Below are 23,591 nucleotides of genomic sequence, written 5' to 3' on the forward strand. Positions count from 1 at the left end.
TTTTCATACTCTTGTCAACAAAAGGAAATTTTTTTTTTAACTAATAGAAATAGTTTAAATGAATTGTTGACGTTTATAGCCGTCAATAGCAATGAATGAATTAAAAAAAAAAAAAAACATTACAAATTTGGGGCGTCAGGCGATTAAAATTAGTAATCACAATTAATCACACATTTTATATCTGTTCTAAATGTACAATAAAAAAAATCTAGGTTTTCATACTCTTGTTAACAAAAGTGGGAAAAATAATAATAATAGTTTAAATGAATTTTTGATGTCTATAGCCATCAATGGTAGTGAATGAGTTAAAGGAGCATTTTTTAGAAAATGTAGAAAGAATCAGAAGAAGAAAAAAAAGCAATTATTAGAAATGTAAAAGTATACATTTTCAAGTTTATTAAGAAAATACAGAGAAAAATATTAAAGGCCATTATTGCAACACAAGTACTATAAGAAAAAAGAGAAATAACTATTAGATAGTTCTGTCAAAAAAAGCTAAAAAAAACAAAACAAAAGGCAGCCCAATTAAAAAGCTAGTGTAATATTTATGACACATTTTAAGGGCAAAATATAGCTGTTTTGGCAGATGAATATAAATATAAACATTCAATTGACTCATTCACTCCGAAACAGTGAAGCTTTGTGTGAGTAACAGACAAGCAGAATACTTATATTAAGAGTAATCTAACATTAGAATCAGAGTTCCTAGTACAATACGCATAGTGTGTGATATCAAAAGTGAAGATAAAAGACAGCTTCATAGCAAATGGAGATGGGCAGAGGAGTCAGAACCTTCACAGAGAGCGTTTGCAAGTCCATCGTCGCCACACTGTTATGCTCCACACTCGGCATCACCACCTGCGAGCCCAACAGCGCCCCCTGTCCTGCGAACGCCGCTTTCTGCACACTGTGCACCTGCGCAAAGGAAGTGAAGCACTTGTTGGAGGCCCTCGCCGTTACACAGACCGTTACACAGAATATCTTCCATTTGTTCCAGGGTCCCGAAAAAACACCGCCAAAAATGATTGTACCGTGTTTTGAAAAGAAAAATACCACTACAATGTTTTACATTCTAAAAATAGTTACACTGAAAACAACTAGTGTTCAAATGACTTGTTTGAAGGTTTATAATTACAGCAACAAGGATGCTAGTTTTGTTATCCTGTCTGTTGTTTTTCATTGTGCGTTGGAATTAAAGCGAGTACACTTTTGTATGACCAAGTAACAACTGAAGACAAAAAAAATGGACAAGTAACAGCTCTTATCTTGAAAAACTCTTATGTCGTGTCGCTTGTAAATTGAGATAAAAGTCTATTAAAAAAAAGCTTATATATTTAATTGTGCTGCCTGTCACTAAATGTTTTTGGTTTAGATAGATAAAACAAAGATGCATTATTTAGTTGCAGTAATTCATTTTTGAAATTCTTGTTTAATTTTGTTCGGCGGGACCAGCAAAGACTCCTGTTTCAATGATTTGGGATTTGCTGTCAATGATTGAACAGTTCAGACTTAACAAGAGTTTATATTAACAATCTGTGGTTATTCTTTACCTGCCCCCATTTCTGCGAGCGGACGCAGAACGACGTGACGACGTTATGCGAGTTGTTTCCTCCAATCACCACTAACTTGTCCGAGGCGCCCATGAGCAAGTAAAGAACTGGAAGGTCAGCGTCTGCTCTGGTGAGCGTAGGAAGCAGCTCACACCACGAATCTGCCAGATTCCAAGACACGTTCAGATGACATTTTTCACTCGATCGCTGAATTCTCAAACAGCTTCCCATCCTCAATTGTGATACTGGTACTCGTACCTTGACTGGTGTTGTACTGGAGCAGCAGTTTCTCTCCAGTCCTCTGTATGCTGCCAAGGACGTAGAGACAGTGTCTAAGACTGGTCGCCAGGGGTACGTCATGAGAAAGAGTCATGGTGAACTGAAAGTCCGTGATGGGGAGAGACGAGACAAACCTGAGGCACACAGACATGTTGAAATTACACGTGTGAAAAAAACTGCTTCGTATAGAATGCTTGGCGTGGGGTCGCCTAACCTAGCCTTCCTTAGGCTAACCTAAGACAGCATAACATATCATGGCTTAAACAGAACATAAACACACACACATAAATACATAGAGTAGATACTAGGGGTGTGCCCAAAAATTTTATTCTCATAAGAATCGTAATTCTCATTTAGTACGATTCAGAATCGATTTTAAATGTCCCAAAATCGCTTTTATTTTAATTATTTTATACTGTCTTACCTTTGTCTGTGTGTGCCTTTATTAGGAGCGCTGTTCGTGTTGTACCCGGTTTGGCCACTGAGGGGCAGTGTGGTTCCACGCAGTCTAATACACTGTTAAGTTGTAGCCATATTAGAGAGTAGAATAAAAAAGTCACAATCAAGTTATTCCAATAAGTACTTTTTTTGCAGTGTTTTTTGAGTGATAAAAGTGTCCCGAGTAGCACGCTAATTAGCATTAGCGAGTCAGATTGGAGTAGAACAGAGGTGGGCAATCTCGGTCCTCGAGGGCCGGAGTCCTGCAGGTTTTGTAGGTTTCTCACTTCCAACACAAGCTGATTCCAATCAACAGGATCGTTATCAGGCTTATGCAGAGCTTGCTGATGAGCTGATCATATATCAGCTGTGTTGGAGAAGGGCAACACGCAAAACCTGCAGGACTGCGGCCCTCGATGCCCACCTCTGGAGTAGATCATTACAATTCCTTGCACATCTATAGATTGAAGCAAAAATCATTGTCAATCAAATAATTTTGAATAAAAAATCATTCTTAATCAAAAATCGATTCTGAATCAAATAGCAGACCCAAAAATCGGAATTGAACCGAATCGTGAGACATTCAAAGATTCCCACCCCTAGTAGATACAGTACACGGAGCAAAACAATCTAGCATAGATAAAGTAATAACCTAGCATAGAATATGATAGAACAATATAACAATCTAGAATAGCAAAATGTAGCATAACATATGCTCATCCATCCATGATAACAATCATAGTGATTGGACACTGTTATGGCAATGCCGTGACGTCACTTCTTTCCAGTACAGACCTCCATGTGTCCTCCCATGGATCGTAGCACTCCACAGCTGTGTAGAGGGCCGTGCTGGAGTCCGGGGTGACTAGGGAGTCCAAGTACCAGCCACCTACTGCGTAAATACGGCCCTGGCAGGCCACTGCGCTGAAGTGCCTTCTGTGCTGTAAACCAACAAAACACAGGCAAGGAGCCAAACAATTGTAAGAACTTTGCACTTCTTACAGCATAAAGGTTCAACGTTACAGTTCAAAGCCACAGCAATGTTGAACAGATAAAAAAATAATGAAAAATAATAATAATACATTAATAAATTAATAATAAAAAATCCTTCAATTTCCATCTTATCGTCTCCAAATTTGGCAGACATACAGAGGGAAGATAGCTGTACAACTTAATCATTCTTGGTGACATGTGACCTTTACCAGTTTACCGGTACTAGTCAAAAGGACAAAAATTTAACTGTGATAAGCCACATTAAGTTATATATTAAATGTCTCCGTGAATGCTTTATGGATCCATGTCAATATTATGTCATGTGATGGTATAGTCACTAAAAAGCTATTTCTTTGCTGGAAAGATGACAACAATTACATTGACAGGCCAGACTTATTTATTACTTCTTTTTTTTTTTTTTTAATGGAAAGATGGCTATAAATTAGGATCTTTGTCTTACCTTAATAAGTGGAGCAGCAGCAGTCCATTCCTGAGTCAAAGGATTATACCTAAACGTGGCTATTTTGAAGTCCCACCTCCTCCTCACAAGGGTCCTGTAGCCTCCTATGATGTACAAGTAGTTATACAGTACCACGGCCGTGAAGCACCACTTGTCCGTCCAAAACGGGAACTCCGTGATGGAACGCCACAATCCGTTTTGCTCGACGAAAACGTGGCGGGCGCGCTCCGTCTCCGGATCCTTCCAGGACATCAGGTTTTCCTTCCGAAGACTGCAGAGACGAGGCTTTCCTTGCGTCCTCAAGAGGATGAGCTCCTCTTTCTCCTCGTTGCTCAGACACCTGAGGCATCAAGAGAAGTATGGCAAAAGCGAGTCAAGAGTCACTTTCCTCGAAACACATTCTCAATTAATAACGAGCCGTCAACATACTTGATGACATGAGGCAGCTCCAGCAGGTTTCTACTCAGGTAGGCGAACACGGTGCTCCTCAGCTCCATGCAGCAGATCTCCTGAGCCAAACTCAGGTAGTACAAACACCTCTGCGGCCTCAGCTCCTCGGTCAGCACGGATAGACACCGCGAGAGGAAGTCCTCAGCCAGGAGGTAGCTGCTGACCTCCAAAAACAACACACAAAAAGTTAGTTTGCCTCCTTAAGTGGAAGTTAACCTTAAACATTTATTGACAAAATGTTATGTGACCTCACTAGTCTAAACATGACATTCTGATTAATATTACATTTGTGGAATATGAGTTATGAAGCAAAATCCAGCCGTTTTAAACCATCTCAGGAGGCGGCCATTTTGCCACTTGCTGTCGACTGAAGATGACATCAATGTTGCTCAGGGCTCAGGCAACGACCAATCACAGCTCACCTGTTTTCTCAAGCTGTGCTTTGATTGGTTGTTACCTGAGACCTGAGCAACTGTGATGTCCTCGTCAGTCGACGGCAAGTGGCAAAATGGCCGCCCCCTGAGATGGATAAAAATGGTTTAATTTTGCTGCAATGTAATATCAACCAGAATACCATATTTAGACTAGTGGGTGGGGCTGCATAGAACATATTATTGGGGGGACCACCACTGATCCTACTAATTGGGAAACATTTTATAGCTTATCTGTGAATACCTGTATATGCAGGCCTAACTCCTCCTCTCGCGGCGTCTCGAATGTGTTGTTAAAGTAAAACTCCAGTAGGTGGTGAAAAACATCTGAGGACACGAGTTCCAGGTGGACCAGATTTTCGGCGGCCTCCCTCATTCCGGACTGGGACAAAGCCCGGAAGTACTCGCTGCACTCAGAAAGCCTTCCCAGGTCTGCCTGCTTGGACGATGAAATGGTTGATTATGAAAAAAGAACATTATTGTTTTGGAACACAAAATGATTTTAAATTTGTGGGTGATATGAGCAAAGTCCTGTCGCAAATATTGAAAATCTTCAGTTTTACTGTAATGTAAATGAACTAACATTTAATATAGTTTTGACCCCTTTATTAGTCCCTCGTCACTCTCCACTCCATCTCTACCGCAGCCTCCCCAGCTGACTCAACAGCGCTACTGCTACTACTAGCAATAGCATTTCGGTCTTTCTGTTGTCGCTGTCGGTTACACACAAATGTCCACTGTGATTTTACTCACAATGGGCTAACAAGTTACTTTTGTGACCTTTTACTCTGAATTAAGACTAAAACTGTAATAGTTTTGAATAGAAGAACGCTTTAATACTTTTTTTTTAATATGATGTGTTTGGGAGCAACTATCCGTAAACGGTACTTACGCGGAATGTGTGCGTGCTGGTCTGAATAGTAACCAAGCTTCCGCCTTGGCCTCCCAGGTCGTACGTGCGAAGTTCCATCTTGCGTTTCCACTCGTCTGAGTGTTCTTGGTGTGACGCATTGGTGTGGGTGACACCTGCTGTCCATGCACCAACACTGGGAAAAACACTGCACAGTCTTACCAGACCATACTTCAGCCACATACGAATCCACTCCAACGTCTTTCCAAAACAATTCCATAGGTTCATTTCAGATGACCGAATACTGAATAAACTATCGCTAACTCGTCTTGCCCTTTCGACGCGTCACGTTGTTCAAAATTCTGCGTTTGTTCTGGATAAAGAAAAGATCCAGTTGGTTTAGCTGGGCAGTTTATTCAGTCTGGTCTATTTTTGGCACATGGAACTTGAACCTTCTCTGGGCTCCACTGAACTGACACGAGGAAAATAGGCAAGTAGCCCAACCACCAGAGCAGCGGTGTCCAAACTACTGCTTGGGGGCAATTTGCAGCCCGTGCGTCAAATATACTAAATTAACTAATGACACAGGACATGTTGCTTGCCAGCATTTGTACTACTTACTTTCTACACTGGGCGGCGTGGCAGGAGCAGAGAATAATTTGCTCCCATCACTCTTTTATGTTTTCCACTAATGTCACATCACTGTTTGCTTCATTACCTAGTTTTATTTTTATTTTTTTAATATCTAATATATGACTCAGATATTGAGTCAACATAATGCTGCTAGGCTTCGCCGAGTCAAGAGGTTGAGTTATAACAACACTTCTCAGACTTTTGAAGAGAATGCATGGATTTGCTCTGAAGCCATTTTCAATGTTTAAGATTGGTTCATACTTGGTCATTTGCAAAAGTAACAGACCATGTGGTGACTCATTTGTGGAAAAAAATATGAAATTAACCATAATTGGAAATGTTTCCTCCTGACAGCAACGAAATGATTCATTAAACAATATGTAATTGCTTCACATAACTTTACCGGATGGATGAGTTTCAGGGCGTGAAGTAAAGGTGAAGCATGTCAAGTGGGCCTTGTATTAATCTGTATGCAGTTCTTGAAAGAAAAAGTTTGGACACCCCTTTTCTAGAGACTTAAGTTTATTAAATTATATACAGTACACTAATAGTGCAAACAGGAGCAATGCAAAACAGAGAACAGTATGTTTTACCTGCACTTAAATAGACTGGAAAAGTTCACCATTTACTTTTATCTCCCAAAAATGGTTGGTAGAGCTTTTTTGGTTACAACAAATTCGATAAAAAGGTGCATGACAAACCACAAAAACAAAAACAAGCCACTCCATATATTTTAAGCCGTGCTCAGGATAATAATAATAATTAAAAAAAAAAAATCCAGTAAGATGTCAATGTTGTTGTTTATTGTTTTCATTTCATAAACATTCATGCTGTAGTATTATTTACAGCAGAGTCACCTCGGCCCTATTAACGGTACACCTGTCCAAATAGTTATTTTGTAGAGTACAGTACAGCAGTATCACAGCTTATAAAGGTCAGGAGTTTTGGGTCCTCAATGACAAGAGACAGTAGGCAAAATAGAAGTCATATTAAGTCATAATTCTATGAGAACAAGATGATACCACAAACAGGTCAAATTTGAAAGAAAAGTCACAGTTTTAACTTTTAATAGTGTAGTCATAAATTATAGCGCCTTTCAATAGAAAGTGAAATCACCATGAGACATTTAAATACTTATTGTAAAAAAAAAAAAATCTTGGAACATTCTGATTTTATTCTTAATTTTTTTTTTTTGTCAAATCAACTTTTGTCTTGCAAATTTGTAACTTTTAGTTAATAATTGTATTTTATTCTTGTTTTCCCTTAAATTGATGATTTCCCTGGCAAATCTATGACTTCATTGTTGGGGAAATACATATTATGTCTTGTAATATGACTTTATTCTTGTAAATTATGAAGAACTGTAATTTTTAAAACAATAACAAAGAATTTTGTAACTTAATTCTCCCAAAATTACAATTTGTCTCATAAATTTATGACATCATTCTTGTAAAGCTACATGATTTTTTTGTGTGTAATATGGCAGCTTTCATCCTTACAAATTTACTTTTGTTTTCTTTAAGTATGACTTCAGTCTAATTTTATTTCAAGGGATTTTATGACTATTTTCTGAAAATATTTTCCTTGTAGTATTCTAAAACTTAAATATTTTCCTTGTAGCATTATGACTTAATTATTCCAACAAAATTATAAATTTATTCTCAAATTATTAGCATGTCTTTTACTGCGTCCCTAATACTCCTTCGTCCAGGACAGTCTAATCACCAAATAACGGAACACAATCCACTTTCGAGTACCGTTTAGAGCTCTGGATGACATGTGCTTCTTCATATGAATGTGGACGGAACATCAGTTATCAAAGCAAGTGAGGTAGTCAAAAATAATAACACAACCGCCTTCCACAATGAAAAGACACGACAAATCGTTATGCCAAAAAGTGGTCCATCATAAACTAGTGCATCAAAGAGAAGAAAAAAATGATGGGGTTGTGGGAGGAGACGAATATATCCAACTGGATTTAAAGAACTTGCTTGGACTATCTCAATTTTTTTGATTAGAAATGCACACATAAGACTGTTCTCATTACAAGCTTTTAAATGTACTTAAATAAAGTACTAAAAAAAAAAGTTTGGATTTTCAGATGAGTGCAAGGAGGGCTTCAGGAGAAGAGCTTCTTTTGCTTGAAGTAAGCATCAAAGCGGACCTGGGCGTAGTCCTGGTAAATGATCATATGATGGATTACAATGAGACAAGTATGTACCCTACATAAAATCAGCAATATCTTGATTCATGAGTTTCATTTGATCTAAAAACAATGAGATATGAGCGCTAGATGGTGTCAGCAAGCAGCATTTTGGCGGGTAGTAAAAAAATTCCTCAGAAGAGGTCAAATGCTTTTAAGCTGTTTATCGCCACTCCAAAGTCAAGTTTATTTTAAAACTAGGCATATGACAAAGACATTTTACAATGTGTATTTAATCAAACCACATTACTTTGCTTTATGAAAGTCTGCAGGCAAAACGTAATAGGAAACGACATAGATTGGCTTATGCCATTAGCATCAATATCGCGGTCGTTATAAACCTTTACACGACTTTCATTTGAAAACAAATACTAGCAGCACATGCGGCTGGAAAATATAACAATACTCAAAGGCTTACTCTTTACACTCTGCAAAAAAAAAAACAACTAATATTACTGCAGCCTGATTGCGACAATCTTCCCGCATATCATCATCAAATCTTCTTCGAATGTCTGTATGCGCTATCCCTGGCATGAATCACGATGCACAAACTGTTTAACGCTTCATATTCTACTTAATTATGTACTTGGATGTTTTTATAAACTTATGAAGGTACAACCACTACTATCAAAACAACAAAGGGCTCTCCTCCTTACCATGTAGCCAAACTCGATCTTGGAGAGCTTCGCTTGGATAATGGACCAAAGGCCCCACAGGAAATGTGACGCTAACGCATACCTGCACAAGACAAAGCTGTCATATAATTGTGTTGTACTTTTTTAAAAAAAATTTTTAATTGTCAACGTGTTGGACAGGCCAGTTTACCTGTTGGCTTCAATGATCATCGCTTCCTCCAGCTGCGTCTGGTCCACACTTTGATCACCGCATTCTCTCTGCTCCGACAGATAACTTCGGATGAAATGAAGCTAAGGAGAGAGAGAATTAAAAAATGTTAAATATATCTTAAATGACCACAAACATACCGTAAATATATATAGCTATTTTTGTTATGTTTTTTGTGGCTTTTTGTCATTAAAAAAAACATACGACTTCAAAGGTATTCATTCTTGTAAAATGATTCATTCTTTCTATTCTCAAATTGTTTTTTTTCTTGAGGAATTGCCACCTTTTTTCTTGAAAAAATACGACTATGGTGTCATATTATCACTTACGTAAAGTTTCTTAAAATAATTAGGCTTTTATCTTGCAATATTACGACTTTCCCCATCAACTTTATCGAAATAATATTTATTTTAACTCGCTTAGTATGACCTTTTGTGATTTTTTTCCCCTTGTAGTATTACAACCTTTCTTGTAAATTTGCAAGCATTTTTCAAAATTATGACTTCCCTCGATGTAATTCTCTTAAAATCATATTTTTTTCTGCATATTTACAACTCATAGATTACATATTTTATTTAGTATTTTATGTATTTATTTTTTGTTTTCCCCTCCACATACAGTACTTATCTTTATTCGGGTTTTTTTTGTTTAGCTTTGTTTCACTCACTTTTCACATTACTTTTAGCAACATATTAAATCTTAACTAAAAAATTCACTAGAGGGCACTGTGAAACGAACTACATTTTATAAAGCTGATCATGAATGAGAATAAGGAATATTGTAACTTTCTTCGTTTTTATCGTTAAATATGTATCAAAAATGTTGCATTTACAAAGATAATGATACTTAGTTTATGAATACTTACTAAATGTGAATAATTGACCAGTCCAATGGAATTTAAATGTGTTCAAGTTGCAATAAATGATGAAAATGTGTACCAACCTGTTGCTCTCTGCTTGGGTAATCCTCCGGCGTGGCTTTGTAGAAGGGCCACTGGCTGTAGGTGTAGTCATACATCCACTCGCAGAAATGGTTCCCGAAATCAAAACCCCTAAATAATAATTTTTTAAACACATTCAAATGGCACTGATTTATTTATATAAAGCTACATTTCAAACACGACTTCACCTGTAGTTGTAGCTGCTGTACTCAAAGTCGATGAGCATCAGTCGGTCTGTTGAGCTTTGGTCCGCTTTGTGCAGTATCAGAATATTACCTGCAAGGACATCAAAAGAAAAGCAAATGAGCCTCTTTTTTTTTTTTTTGACAAAGTAAGGAATGGACGAAGTGTTCGTACTTTGTGACTTCTCAGATACATACATAACCATCCTGCACACTAATGACTGTGAACATTTATGAGAAAACTGTTAGTGGTCTGCAGATCCCATTAGTGGAGAGAGCTTTTTGTGTTTTTTTTTTGTTTTTTTACCTTCTTGGACATCATTGTGGCAGAAGACCACAGGCGATGGTGTTGCTGCTAGTAAGTCACTGTGTGAAACAAGAGCAAGAGACATTTGACCCTACTGAACAGCTAAGAACACATGACATTCAGTTAAGTCCAAAAGATTTGCACACAACAAATTTGACATTTAAGTGGTTTTTTTTAAGCATAAACGACAAGAGTATCAGAAACGGAACACCAAATCATTGCTCATGAATTGCCCCTTGTGGGATGAACACAGTTTTCTGAAGATGACTCTCCTATTCAATAAACAATTGAAAGTATATTGGTGGCTGGCGTGGATAATAACTTAAATATTTATAATAATAATAAATAATAATAACAACAACAAGAATAATAAAGAAATAGCATTTTGCCACTTTCTTGAGATTTTCCACTTTAGATAATTCATCATAAAAAGTTCACTTTAACAAAAAATTAAACTGTCACCTGTACATAAATTACATTATGAAATATAACAGCTCCCAGAATGGGTGGATATTGACAGTTTTTCAATAATATACTCCCACCTATTCAGTTTTTTTCTAGAGAATAGTCATACCAAATACAAACTTGTTCCGTGACATAACTTTTGCCATTCCTGTGGCATTTAGGGCTACACACATGGGAGTTACCCGTTTGTTTATTTGTCGTGGATTGAAAAGTAAGCAACCACTGCACTATGGTGTGTGTGTGTGTGTGTGTGTGTGTGTGTGTGTGGTCTTGTTTTTGTTACATATTGGGGCCAATATATCGGGATTTCACAGAGTTGCGGACCCCCGTCCTTGTGGGGCCATTTTGCTGGGCCCCACAAGTTTAGACCTCTTTTTGAGGGTCAAGACTTGGTTTTAGAGTTTAGGTTTGAATTGGGTTATGGTTGAGGTTAGGGTAAGGAATGAGGGTAGGCAATCATTTTCGATGGTTGGGGTTAGGGGGGGTGGGCTAGGTTGGTGTTATTATGCCAATGAGATGGCCCCACAAAAATAGTAAAACAAACTTGCGTGTGTGTGTCCATAACAAGATTCCTAGTTGATGTGGGAACACTTTATCATCATAGAATGCAGCACAATCTGCATCTTAGCGTTTGATAAGGACGACCGACACGTGCGGGCATGCCAACTGGCCGCGTAGACAATTGAGAGGAGAAGGCACTGGGACAAAGGTCAGCCGCTTTCCCAATGAAGGCAAAAATCAAGACAGCTCTTCTTTCCAAAGCTTTAAAGCCCATGTCTCACAGAACAGCGCAAGCTTGCAAGGGTATGCACATTTAGCGAGTGTTGCTATTTCGTCAGGTTTTGTTCAAGACTGCAAAACGTTGTAAGGATGTTTGGTAGCCCCTTGCAAGCCATTTTTAGGTTGTCAAAGAACTTTTAAACGTTCCAAATTTGATGGCGACAAGAAAAGTTGCAGTCTTTTGAATGAAACCTGACGAAATAGCAACACTCGCTACATGTAAGCCTGAGATACACCACACTAAGGAAGATAAATCATGTCATAATGGTTTTGTTTTTCCCCCTTATCTGTATTAGATAAAACTGTTTTATGAGCACTGTATAAAGAGCCGTAAAACACTAACATTGCACATATTGTTATGGTTTAATGAGCCCGTGTGTTGCATCATCTCAGACCAGCTGCCCACTTTTAAATGAATTAGAGACAATATAATGACTTAAATGATTCACTTGATTAAAAAATATGTATGCCCCTATTATGTTTTAATTATTAGGTATTAACTATGAATGAACAGCATATGACTCAAAGTTCTAAGTCCACTCACCGAAGGTTCTTGAGCTCCGTTGGCAGATTGAGCTTCATCAGCTTCTTGTACTTCTTCACATGGGTATCGCGCGTGAAAGTCAGCGTCAACACTTGATCCATGTATCTAACAGACACAGTCAACAACATCATTAAACAAGCGCGGGGGACGTGAGGAGAGAGCTAGTTTTACTACTTACCTGTCAATGGTCCCAAACAGCCAGGTGGGCTCTTTGTTAAAGGGCATAACCATTTTGTGAAAACGTGCCAACTTTGTGGCGGTCTCAGCGGAGATGTCGGCGTCTGACAGCTGATCTGTGCGCATGCGGGTGTTCTGCCGTTTTCAAATCAGACAAACAAAAACGGCAATATGAATAGCCAGAATGTTTTTTTTTGTTTTTTATGGTGTGAAAAATAGCAGATAAAAACACAGACGTGCACACATCGACGTGACTCGTCAGATACACAGAGAACGAAGCCGGTGGACAGAACTCCGTCGGATAAACAAATAATAGATATTGTCGGAAACGGATTACGCCACACGAGCACACTGGAACAATTCAGAAGCACTTTATGCTATGTTCACACCAAAATAGGGGGAAGCGTTCTGCTGTCGTGCCAAAAGTATTTACCCCCCGTACAAAAACTGCATCCCCTGCCGTGGGATATTATAACTTTGACCACAGAAAAGTGGAGATTCTTCGAAAAGGTTCCTTGTAAACGGATATTTAAACTTCAAACATCTGGAACAAAACAGAAAAACAGTACATTCAGTCGTCTGAGCTTTTTCTATGTATATCTGACATTTCTTACTGCGGGTGTGGTCATTGAATGCAACGCGAGTGCTTGCTTTTCTTTTTCTTCTCCACTATAAATATATTTTTTTGTTTCAAAACAAAGCCCACGTGTGTTTATGTATTTATTGAAAAACATGCGTTGTACCCGTAGGAGGGGATACATTTTTTACGGGAGTATTAAGTGTCTGCCCGTGTTGTTGCACGCAGGTGACACCAGACAGGACGCTGTGTGTGACGTAGTCCATCCCTGAAGCCGATGTGGCACATATTTCAGGCCGCGTTGCGAAATGCGAAGAAAGTTCACATTTTTCAACTTTGGGGAATATGCGAATTTTCGCAGCAACACCATATCTCCAAACATGTCACCCGCGCCCCCCCACGCACGCGCCCGTCCGCGTGATATGCAATCGCGCCGCCTCACGGTCCCCCTGCTTTTGGTGACTTGTATGTAAATCTGACGTTAGTAGATTTTTTCTTCTTCTTAGGTGGCAGCCTGGCAGGTTATTTAACATGGGGTTTTGACAGTTGCCATCATATTTTCGGACCGGTCCCGAATTTTTTACCGGAACGCAGTTCCAACTGTTCTGGCCCTCTTTCACACCTGCATTCCATACTATCAAATCTGTGACTGTGTGTAACCTTTTTTTTTTTTACATTTAAAATATAAATTGTCATATAACAAATATGCAAATTTAGATTGTACGTAAATGTAGGTCAGCGTGTCATACTGGAAGATACTGCTCCAAGCGCCCTTCTGGAAAGATGCCGTAGAGTTTGGGTCCCAAAGTCCGCTCGGCCAAAATGGCGAACATGACGCTCTCCGACACCAGCGAGTCCACGCCCTGGAGGATGGCACCGTAGATTCTGAGGAGCACCCGACGAGGCTCCTTCCCTACGCTGTGCACGTGGTCAGGCAGGCTGCACAGGTAGAGCAGATTACTCAGGCCGCCGCTGGAAAAGAGCAACAAAACATAGAACATTACACGATAATCACTAGCATCAGACTTGGCCTCGTTTCCGCCAGTGTCCAAGGTTCAACTGTGTTTGCAACGGATTTCGTAAGATATAATAGTTGGAGATGAAATTTCCAACTATTATATATATATATTTTATTACTTTTGCCCTAATCTTATTTGACCAGCTAAAGTGTTCCTGTTATACATCTATGAAATTAAATTGTGTAAATGTTACTCCATTATCTGCACAGTAAATAAAGGGTTTATGATGGTGCCAGTTTTGACTCCCTCCAAATAATATTGAATGTGAAATGTTTTCAAAAACAAAAAATAAAAGTTTAACCAGCTTCACAGAACGGACTGTGGTCCAAATCGGTGTTTCGCAACCTTAATTTGCGCCATGGCATATTTGACATTTGGAAAACATCTTGCAGTATATCAACAAACAAAAATGGAACAAAAAGTAGATACACAGGTCACCGAGCATAAGGGTGAATTACATTCTACAAGCTATTTGCTGTTTTCAACGCACATTTGATGTCTTTCTAGAACCTCCTAAAATGTCACCAAAGCCCTGGAGGGAGGGAAAGTAGTACAACTGTGGTCATGGAAGAAGCGTTTTAAGTGACACTATACATCTCGACTGAGGGACTAAAATCTTACTCCGGGTATTCTGTAAACATTTATTTTTATGGTTCATTGTTCTAAAATTATCTTGAAACGAGATTAAACTGTTTTGGGATCACAGTTTGTGGCATAATTTACAGTTAAAACAATTAACAGAAGCAATTGGGGTGGTTTCACTTATCGTACTTGCAATTTTTCACTGCAAGGCTCGGTACCCCTCGCAGGCAAGTAGTAGAGGTTCACTATATAGTTCTGGTGACATTTTTGTTTGGTGGTGTGCTATGAAACTTTTCAAACTGTACAGGAGTAGAGGCTGCATAATAAATGTAGAAGTAGAAAAAGAAAAGGCCCCCAAATAATCTGCAGTCTATCTTTTCAACACATTAGAGAAAATACTATATATATTAGGGATGTGAATTGCCCAGTACCTGGCGATTCACTTCGTATCACGATTCATAGGTCACGATTCGATCCCGATACAAATCTATGAATTGATTATTGCGATTTTTTTTTTACTCAAATTTAGAAAATACTCATCAGTAGGGGTGTTAGAAAAAATCGATTCAGCAATATATCGCGATATTACAGCGCGCAATTCTCGAATCGATTCAATATGTGGCCAAATCGATTTTTAAACATAATTTTTTTATGGGAATATTCAACAAAACGTCTTACTGAGGGTTAGGATTTACACATTAAGCATGGAAGAAAGTTATATTAATGGAACATTAAGCCTTAATATTTGATTTCAGTGCTGTTCAAACAGGAAACAGACTGCAACCTAAATTTTCAGATAAATAAATACATTTTCATACAAATCTTACAGTGTACATGTACAAGTTTACTAATTAGCATTTTCTAAATTTGAGTTTAAAAAAAATCGCAATAATCAATTTATAGATTCATATCGGGATTAATCGGTATCAAATCGAATCGTGACACGAATCGAATCGCCAGGTACTAGGCAATTCCCACCCCTACTAATCAGTAAACTTGTACATGTACACTGTAAGATTTGTATGAAAATGTATTTATTTATCTGAAAATTCTGGCTTATAACTGAGCCACTGCATTTAACAAACAGGTTGCAGTCTGTTTCATGTTTGAACAGCACTGAAATAAAATATTAAGGCTTAATGTTCCATTGATATAACATTCTTCCATGCTTAATGTGTGAATCCTAACCCTAAGTAAGACGTTTTCTTGAATATTCCCATGAAAGATTTATGTTTAAAAATCGATTCATATCAAATCGATTTGAGAATTGCACGCTGTAATATCGCGATATATTGCCGAAGCGATTTTTTTTTAACACCCCTACTATATATGCCTGTGAATTGCATGCTGGTTGTATTTGTTGCTGCTCCATGTGTGTGTTAAACACACAGTTGTTTGAAGGTTTGGAATTGGAATTATTAGATTCAGGTTCAGATAACTTTATTCGATCTTCAATTGATCTACAATCAGCCCAATAATAATAATAAGATAAGTGAATAAGCAGCATACATCAAGACACACATCAACTATGGGACCCTAAATGATAAGAACAAGACAAAATAAGAAAAAAATAAAAATAAAATTACCATACCACCGCTGCAAATTTACGCTAGCCCGTCTTTGGCTTTGTGAATATGTTAGCATTGAGCGGGTGGATTATCGTTATAATATATTATGTTTGAACATTTTGAGGGTTTATATATAAACACAATTTAACTCTTGAAAAAGGAAGAGGTCCACCGCACAGTTACAAATTGAGACACAATTTATTGACTTACACTAACAATGCGTTTTGCCTAGGCTGTTCCTGATGAAGCCCTAGGTTGTTGGTGAAAGTGAATAAATTGTGTCTCACTTTTTAACTGTGTGCGGTGAACCTCGTCCCTTTTCCTGAATTGTTGTTTCCTGACACCACAAGCACCAGTGGATACTTTTTCTGTGCGGGGGTATTTCCTCTCCACAATTTAACTTGGATTAAATAAACTTCAACTGGGTAAACAGCTTGAAGCAAGCATGCACCCTTTACTTGGGTGACCTGTGAGCAAGACATATTAGCAGCAATGCACAGGCCATGCCTAGTCTGCCAGAAATAATAATAATAACAATAAGAACAAGACATGTTACACGAAAAGAGGCTGAGAACAGGCATACTAATATAATTTTTGTGTTTGAATAAATTCAAGTGTGTTTAAGTTAGTTTTTAGAGTGTGGGAGGTTCAAAACTACTTTTTAAAAATTCATTAAAAAATAAAATAAAAAAGTTATCTAGATTTTCACCTGTCGCGCGTGGGTGTGCACTGTATCTTCCCCACCATAAACCGGGGTTCCCGGTACGTAAATGACAACAAAATGTGTCCCGAATACGTGGCACAAAGTGAGGGGAAATGATTCGGTAGTCACCTGACGATGCTGATTTGAAAGTCGATTATTTGGATGGTCTTCCACGCTCCAGACAAGAAATCTCCGCACCACGCGAACGCCCTCTCCTTCGTGCCCCGGTCTACCTCCTCGGTCCTGCCGCCCTTGAAGGACTCCGCCTCGGAGTCGTCATCGCCGTTGGCCCCCAAAAGTGGACTCGGGGTTCTCGATGTCCTCTCGTGGGCGAGAATGAGCAACTCGTAGCTGGTCGGCTTCTTTTCGTCCACTGGGATCGAGTCGCCGCCTGCCTGCATCGTGGGTTTCTGGGCTAAGACTCGAGGAGAACCGAGGCGAACTAGAGGTCGGAGAGAGCGACGAAATGTTACTGGAGACGGACGGAATTCGCCGGCAATGCCCACTACCCGGAAGAGGACCAAAGCATATCTAGTTAATCGCATGGGGTCAATGTTTAATCGTAGTCATCATCCCGACAAAAGCCGCAACGCCTCCTTTTGCTAGCACATTGGGGACCACGTGACAGAGTCTGTCCGTGTTTACAACCGTCCAATTGCAGTTTACTTCCGGGTTTAAGGCAAACTGGTTGGTTGTGCTGGGTGGCGCTGTGTTACGTCACTAACGGTACTCTCGAGACTTGCGGTAAATGCAACTGAAAGTCAAGTCACCCATGACTGTCTGCATTATTGACAAACGTAGAAAGTCATGGGTGACTTGACTTTATGTTGTGTTCTGTTATTCGACTGCAGTGCTCGTCATGGATTGTCCATAACGAACATCATGTTCAAACATAGGGGTATCCTTATGTGCACTTGGCACCAGGACACCCTAAGACGCAGGTCGATGATCGACTTTGCAGTCGTGTCATCGGATTTGCGGCCGCATGTTTTGGACCAGGGTTGTCAAACCTACGACCCGCGGGCTAGATTAGACCAGCAGAGGGAGTTTAAACCGGCCCGCGAGATGATCTTGTAAAGTAAGAAAAAAAGAAAATGAGTAGACCAATTAATCAGACAGCCATTATAAAGACGTAATTTCACAAGCAATCCTCAGATGAGTAATGCAACTTGTACACAGAATTGACCTGAATGTCATTATTTTACACACAAACTAGTTATGGTTTATTGAAAAAAATAAAAACAGACCAAAATAAATCAAACATAAACATGGTATTACAACACACATTCAGCTACTGGTAACACAAATGACAAACCTACTGCCAAGATTCTTTCTCACTTGGAAGCAGTTTGCCATTATCATCTCTTCAATTGACACTTCTCAACGTTCAAATATTTTGCATTAGTTAAAGAGACAAAACTTTGTCACCTGCATTTTGTGCGATCGAACCAGCTTCGTTGGTGATGTACAACCGAGTCAAGGCTGACACCTCTGGGTCATCAGGCAAAAGCAATGAAGAGTTTCTGGAGGCGGCCATGCCTGATTTTTTTTTTTTAAATAATCAACAGGTATTGCATAAAAAAAAAATCTAAAATCCACTTTCGCTGCTTTGTAGAAATGTTTCCTTGTAGCTTAGCTGAGTGACAAGTGACAAGTGAAATCTATATTAGCGAGACTAACACAACCATCAGTGACAGGTGTTTTTATGGGTGTGTTTTGACATAGTCTCTGCCAGAACCTTTTGTTTTCGAGACACACCTAAAAAATCTTACGATGAAACTGACCTGAACGTGATCCACAGCTTTGAAATAATTGTACAATTACATCGTGTTGTGTAAAACACACAACTTCTTTGTGGCTGACTCATGTTGCCTAGTTGCACTCAAATACAAAACAAATGGTCACACATTAATTTATATCAATAACCATTTCAAATTTATTTTAGGGGCCTCTGGTATTTTCACGGCTACATTAAAGCAGTACACAATGATGGACCCCCAAAATGTCCCTTGCTATAACTGGTGTTGGGGACTAATTTACAGTATTTCGTTTTGCTTTGTACAATTGTCAAAATTTTCATCAAACTTTGCTGACGCCCATATTTGGTGGCCTAGGTATAAGAGCTTGGCAAGATAACATTACTATCTGTCTAGTACAACTGCTTCTGATTGGGGAATATTTGGGCAACAACTTGCCCCAAAATAGCTGGTTCAAACCAAAATGGCTGACTTACTGCTCATTTTCAGGTGTGGTGTCCTTGAGAATTTTTCATGCATCCTGTTCTGATACACATATCCACCAAATTCCATGTCATAAATGGAGGAAACTAGAGTTGTGGGCACATTTTTATTACTTTTCAAAAAGGCCGCTACTGAGTGAGTTTTGGGGGTATGTGTTGGAGAGCTCTAAAATACATATATTTACACCAGGTACACACATATGCACCAATTTGAGATTTTCCAGAAACAATGAAAAGGCGATTAATTCATTGGAAGAACAATAACCAGGGCCTTAACTCATTCACTTCCATTGACGGCTATAGACTTCTAACTATTTCTTTTAGTTTAACATTTTTTCCATACTTTTGTTAAGAAGAGCATGAAAACCTAGATTTTTTTTATTGTACATTTAGAACAGATATAACAGTTAACTTGTGAAGTCATGCGATTAATTACGATAAAAAAAATTAATCGCCTGACGCCCCCAATTTTTTAAATAATCTTTTCTTTTCTTTTTAAAAATCGCATCAGGCGAATTGTAATCAATTGCATGACTTCAATAGTTAACTCACGATGAATCACAAATTTTATATCTGTTCTAAATGTACAAAAAACATTTTTCTAGATTTTCATACTCTTGTTAACAAAAGTGAAGAAAAAAATTAACTAATAAAAATAGTCTATAGCCATCAATAGCAGTGAATGAGTTAATAATTACCCACTCTCATCCATTCTTAAAAAAAAAGACATATAATATCTAATTGTAACCCAAAGTTACATTCATTCTTTAAAAAAAAAGGGGAAAAAGACATTGTTCAGTGACACGCTCCATAGTGAAATGGCTACTGTGAAGTTACTTTGGTGTCACAACCCCCTCCAACTGAGCCTAAATGGGACAAAATGACAAAGGCAAAGCAGGTTAATACTGTTTGATTTCGCACCATCAATATGAACCCCACTGAAATGCATCATCACCTTAAGCTGCTGATTCGTTCTCTTGAGGAACTGAATCTGCTCCGTGTACTTCTTTTCCTGAACTTCGTGTTTTTCTTCTTCGGTCTTTTCGATGGCATCGCATTTGGCCTTTTCATCACGCAACTCTTTCTGAAGCTCCTCTTTCTCCTGCTCCAGCGTGGCAATCTATGAAGGACAATAGTCAACATGAAAACGATGACGACGCCCACCTTTTAGCGAGTGCACAATGGCGCGAAGCTTTAAAAAAGTACACGGACTGAGCACTGACTGAAGCAGTGAAGCACGTTTATGTCCGTCGATTGGAGTGAATGGAGACAGTCCCTCTCATTCAGTGTACTTGTATTTTTGCAAGGCTTTGCGTCATAAAAGCATTCCCCGAATATGTGGAAGCACTCGGCGAAAGGTGGGCTACGTCATAGGGGGATCAATTGAAAAATGCTGCTGAGATTTTATTCATCTTGCATCAGAAAACTGTTTTAGTCAACCACAACAAGTGCAAGGTGTTTATTGGGTGTAAGGGCTTTCATTTTAACAATGGCATTTCTGTTTGTTAAAATTCCATGCCATAATTTAAACATTTTAAAACTAAATATATTTTATGTCCTTTTATCACGTTTGTAAAAATTATTTGGTTTGGAAAGAGCCAGAAGGCCCTTTTCAAGCTATTTTCATTTGTCAGAAATGCCTGTGGTTCTGAACGGGCCTTTTTCTCATTATTATTAAAACATATTCAATGTGTAAACAAACGTTGCTCCAATTGGGTCACTGTTCTCCTTGATTTTTTATGTAAAACAGCCTCCTCCCTGTTGTACTCTGATTTATCAAATCCACCAACATGCTCAATCAAAGTAAAGATAATGACCTAGTTACTGAAGGAAAGAAGAACTGGGCCTTACTTTTTTCTCCATGTCGACCTTGTCCTGCTCAGCTTGCAGAGCTTTCCTCATGCCAAAAACCACACTGCTCTCATAAAAGGTCTGGTAAGCAGCGATGGTCATCTGGATCTCATCTCGGACCCGCAACAGCAAGTGACCCCGCTCGGCGCAGTTAATGGTCACCTGCCTGATCAGCTCATCTACACAGAGAGCAGCTGCAATTATGATGCAGCCCTTCGGTCAGATTAATACAATTCACAAACATTTACCTTCCATTTATCTATTTACAATAGTCTTCCATTTTTTAACAGCAAAAATCATTTTAAAAGTGCGTTTATATGTTGAAGTATTTACTGTACACTTTAACGTGGCACTGCACGTTATTACATCTTGCGTAGCCTGGCCTCCATACCAAAGCACTGGGTATAAAGCTCTCTTCTGACAGGGCATATTCCCGTCTCTATGGCCCGTCTTTGCTGCAGCTTCCTGTCCAGGTGCTCCTCGAGGTTTACCACGTCTGCTCGCGTGCATGGCGCACTGGACACTTGCTGCACCCACAGCTGGTTTCCTTCAATCCATTCCCTGGCATGACAAGAGAGTGAAAGATAAATGAGTGTTGAATTAGTCGAGTGACATGATGTGGAAAGCAGGGGAGTACACGGCACCTGGGTGGAAAGATGAGGTTGAGTATGTCATCATTTTGCTGCCTCGGGGCTTCTGCTGCAGAAGATTTGGTTTTAGGAGGTGGAGGCACCGGGGAGTCGGCATGTGGTTGGTTGCTGACTTTAAAAGGACGGCCCCCCTGGAAATAAATGGCATTATATTATACTGCCTGATTGATTTGTATTTCATTGTGTGTTCTCTTGACTTTTTTTACTGTCATGTTGACAGAGAGGTTTTTAAATAAAGCACTTAACAATCATCCATTGTAACAGGTGCTCAGTGATTCTCAAAGTGAAGTACAAAAGCTCCTTAAAGTGGTATGCAAATGAATTACAAAATTAAATACAAATAAAATTGAAAACATTTGAAATAGCCTGTTTTTTTTTTTTAATCTAGTAGTAGACATATTTTACTTTTCATTAGCAATATGACAGGTGATAGCCATCTTTGTGGACTTTTCTTAATATGTATATATTTTACTGCTGTTTATTGCTTGGCAGAACATACATGAGTCATCTGAAATGTGATTATTCATCAGGCCCCCCCTTCTCAGTAAGAGCACTAATAAAGAGAGGGAAACTATTTTGGAGGCTATGCAGTTTTCCCCATTGTGTCAAGATTTCAAAACGTATATACTGTATAATTAACAACAGTTAAAAAAAAGTTTTTACTTTCATACTCGTACATGTCAGAGTCTGTACTTAAAAATATATAAAAAAATTAACACCTCTACTTATGCCCCCACCCCCTTAAAAAAATACAAGGATCTGAACTTCAACAAAAGTACATAGTGCGAGTACTTTTCCCACCTCTGATTTACTCAGTGTTGGCATGAACAAATGTCGTCAGTCGCACTCACCTTCGTACACTTTTTATCTGTGGTTTTACTGATTAAAATCGGGGTCTCATATTTCAGCAGAGTCTCGGGGGGTTCAAACATGTTGCCTTAAAAAAATAAAAAAATAAATAACACATCTACAGCGGAAATCCTAGACCCCTGGTTGGCTTCATGAATGCATACGTAACACCGAAGACAAAACTGTCCATTCAGCTGTCTAATTTTGACACTTCGCCCGCGTATGAACGCGTCACCCTTGTCATCAAATTCAAGGGCGGAGTGTTTGAATTTTTTTTCTCTACGAGTGTGACATAATCTGACGTCATCACTAATCGTCTGAGACGCCAGACGTCATCCAACGCGACCAGCCGACATTTAATATGCCCAAGAGGTTGTACACTTTTGTGGCCTTTCTGATAGAACTTTGGAGAAAGGTCTGAAAATGAAGTCGTGAAAGGTGGCTAAGCATTTAGCAAGTCACTTGGTTTCTGCCATAGTATATAATAACATACGTCATGTTAGCTAAAGTAGCTGATCTGTCCGATTGAGTCTGTTTATGCAGGTATGTGTGTAATATTTTAAACATTGATACACACCAGACCAACATTGTCAGACAAATCTTTTAAATACATTCTCAGTGATCTAAGTGTATTTTTTCATGTAATAATGATTTAGGGAGTTATGAAAATGAGTCGTAAAAACGTTTTTTTAATTTTTTTTTTTATTACAGTTCAACCTTTTCATAACGTTCTCAATCTTTATCCTATTTTAAACAGGTGGTATTATTGTAAGGTTGGCTAAACACAAACAAAACATTGTATAAAGATGTTCATTTAAAAACAATGTTAATTGAAAAGTTAAATTACAGTATTTATATGCATGACACACACACACACACAAAAGAATTAAGAGGTGAGAATGAAAAAAAACCACGCCATAATTGGTTGAAATACATACAATATTCTACGTAATTATTGGCACCCCTGGTTAAGATATATAAAAGCCTTCAAATAAATTATTCGTCTTCTTCTTTTTTTTTCTTCACAG

At 38.6% G+C, this 23,591-nt stretch overlaps 3 protein-coding genes across 6 annotated transcripts; all 3 read right to left on the reverse strand.

The window, feature by feature from the left end:
* Window positions 1-431: 431 nt before the first annotated feature.
* LOC144053268 (kelch domain-containing protein 7A) lies at window positions 432-5,963 on the reverse strand. 4 transcript variants are annotated; one of them, XR_013294373.1, is made up of 9 exons: window positions 5,494-5,963; window positions 4,846-5,040; window positions 4,150-4,334; window positions 3,721-4,060; window positions 3,063-3,208; window positions 2,254-2,345; window positions 1,809-1,858; window positions 1,551-1,711; window positions 793-915 (listed from the first exon to the last, which is right to left on the reverse strand). XR_013294373.1 is itself a non-coding variant. In XM_077567552.1 (8 exons), the coding sequence occupies exons 1-8, from the start codon at window positions 5,737-5,739 to the stop codon at window positions 733-735; spliced, it is 1,608 nt and encodes a 535-aa protein (XP_077423678.1). In that variant the 5' UTR covers window positions 5,740-5,963; the 3' UTR covers window positions 432-732. The 4 variants fall into 4 exon arrangements, 3 of the variants coding, with proteins under 3 accessions (XP_077423678.1, XP_077423677.1, XP_077423679.1); XM_077567552.1 differs by lacking the exon at window positions 2,254-2,345 and having other exon boundaries at window positions 432-915; window positions 1,809-1,963; window positions 4,846-5,037; XM_077567551.1 differs by lacking the exon at window positions 2,254-2,345 and having other exon boundaries at window positions 432-915; window positions 1,809-1,963.
* An 892-nt stretch (window positions 5,964-6,855) lies between these two features.
* Window positions 6,856-17,610, reverse strand: chkb (choline kinase beta). Its single transcript, XM_077567994.1, has 10 exons — window positions 17,104-17,610; window positions 13,852-14,074; window positions 12,527-12,660; window positions 12,349-12,453; window positions 10,560-10,618; window positions 10,259-10,346; window positions 10,073-10,181; window positions 9,113-9,213; window positions 8,944-9,025; window positions 6,856-8,260 (listed from the first exon to the last, which is right to left on the reverse strand). Exons 1-10 carry the CDS (start codon window positions 17,517-17,519, stop codon window positions 8,204-8,206), a joined length of 1,374 nt encoding a protein of 457 aa, XP_077424120.1. The 5' UTR covers window positions 17,520-17,610; the 3' UTR covers window positions 6,856-8,203.
* Window positions 17,611-18,294: 684 nt separating this feature from the next.
* On the reverse strand, window positions 18,295-22,800 carry LOC144053495 (axonemal dynein light intermediate polypeptide 1-like). Its single transcript, XM_077567995.1, has 6 exons — window positions 22,566-22,800; window positions 21,709-21,845; window positions 21,456-21,625; window positions 21,065-21,243; window positions 20,169-20,333; window positions 18,295-20,079 (listed from the first exon to the last, which is right to left on the reverse strand). Exons 1-6 carry the CDS (start codon window positions 22,644-22,646, stop codon window positions 20,047-20,049), a joined length of 765 nt encoding a protein of 254 aa, XP_077424121.1. The 5' UTR covers window positions 22,647-22,800; the 3' UTR covers window positions 18,295-20,046.
* Between the last annotated feature and the right edge of the window lie 791 nt (window positions 22,801-23,591).

The sequence above is a fragment of the Vanacampus margaritifer genome, chromosome 6, assembly GCF_051991255.1.
Source record: "Vanacampus margaritifer isolate UIUO_Vmar chromosome 6, RoL_Vmar_1.0, whole genome shotgun sequence".
NCBI lineage: Eukaryota > Metazoa > Chordata > Actinopteri > Syngnathiformes > Syngnathidae > Vanacampus > Vanacampus margaritifer.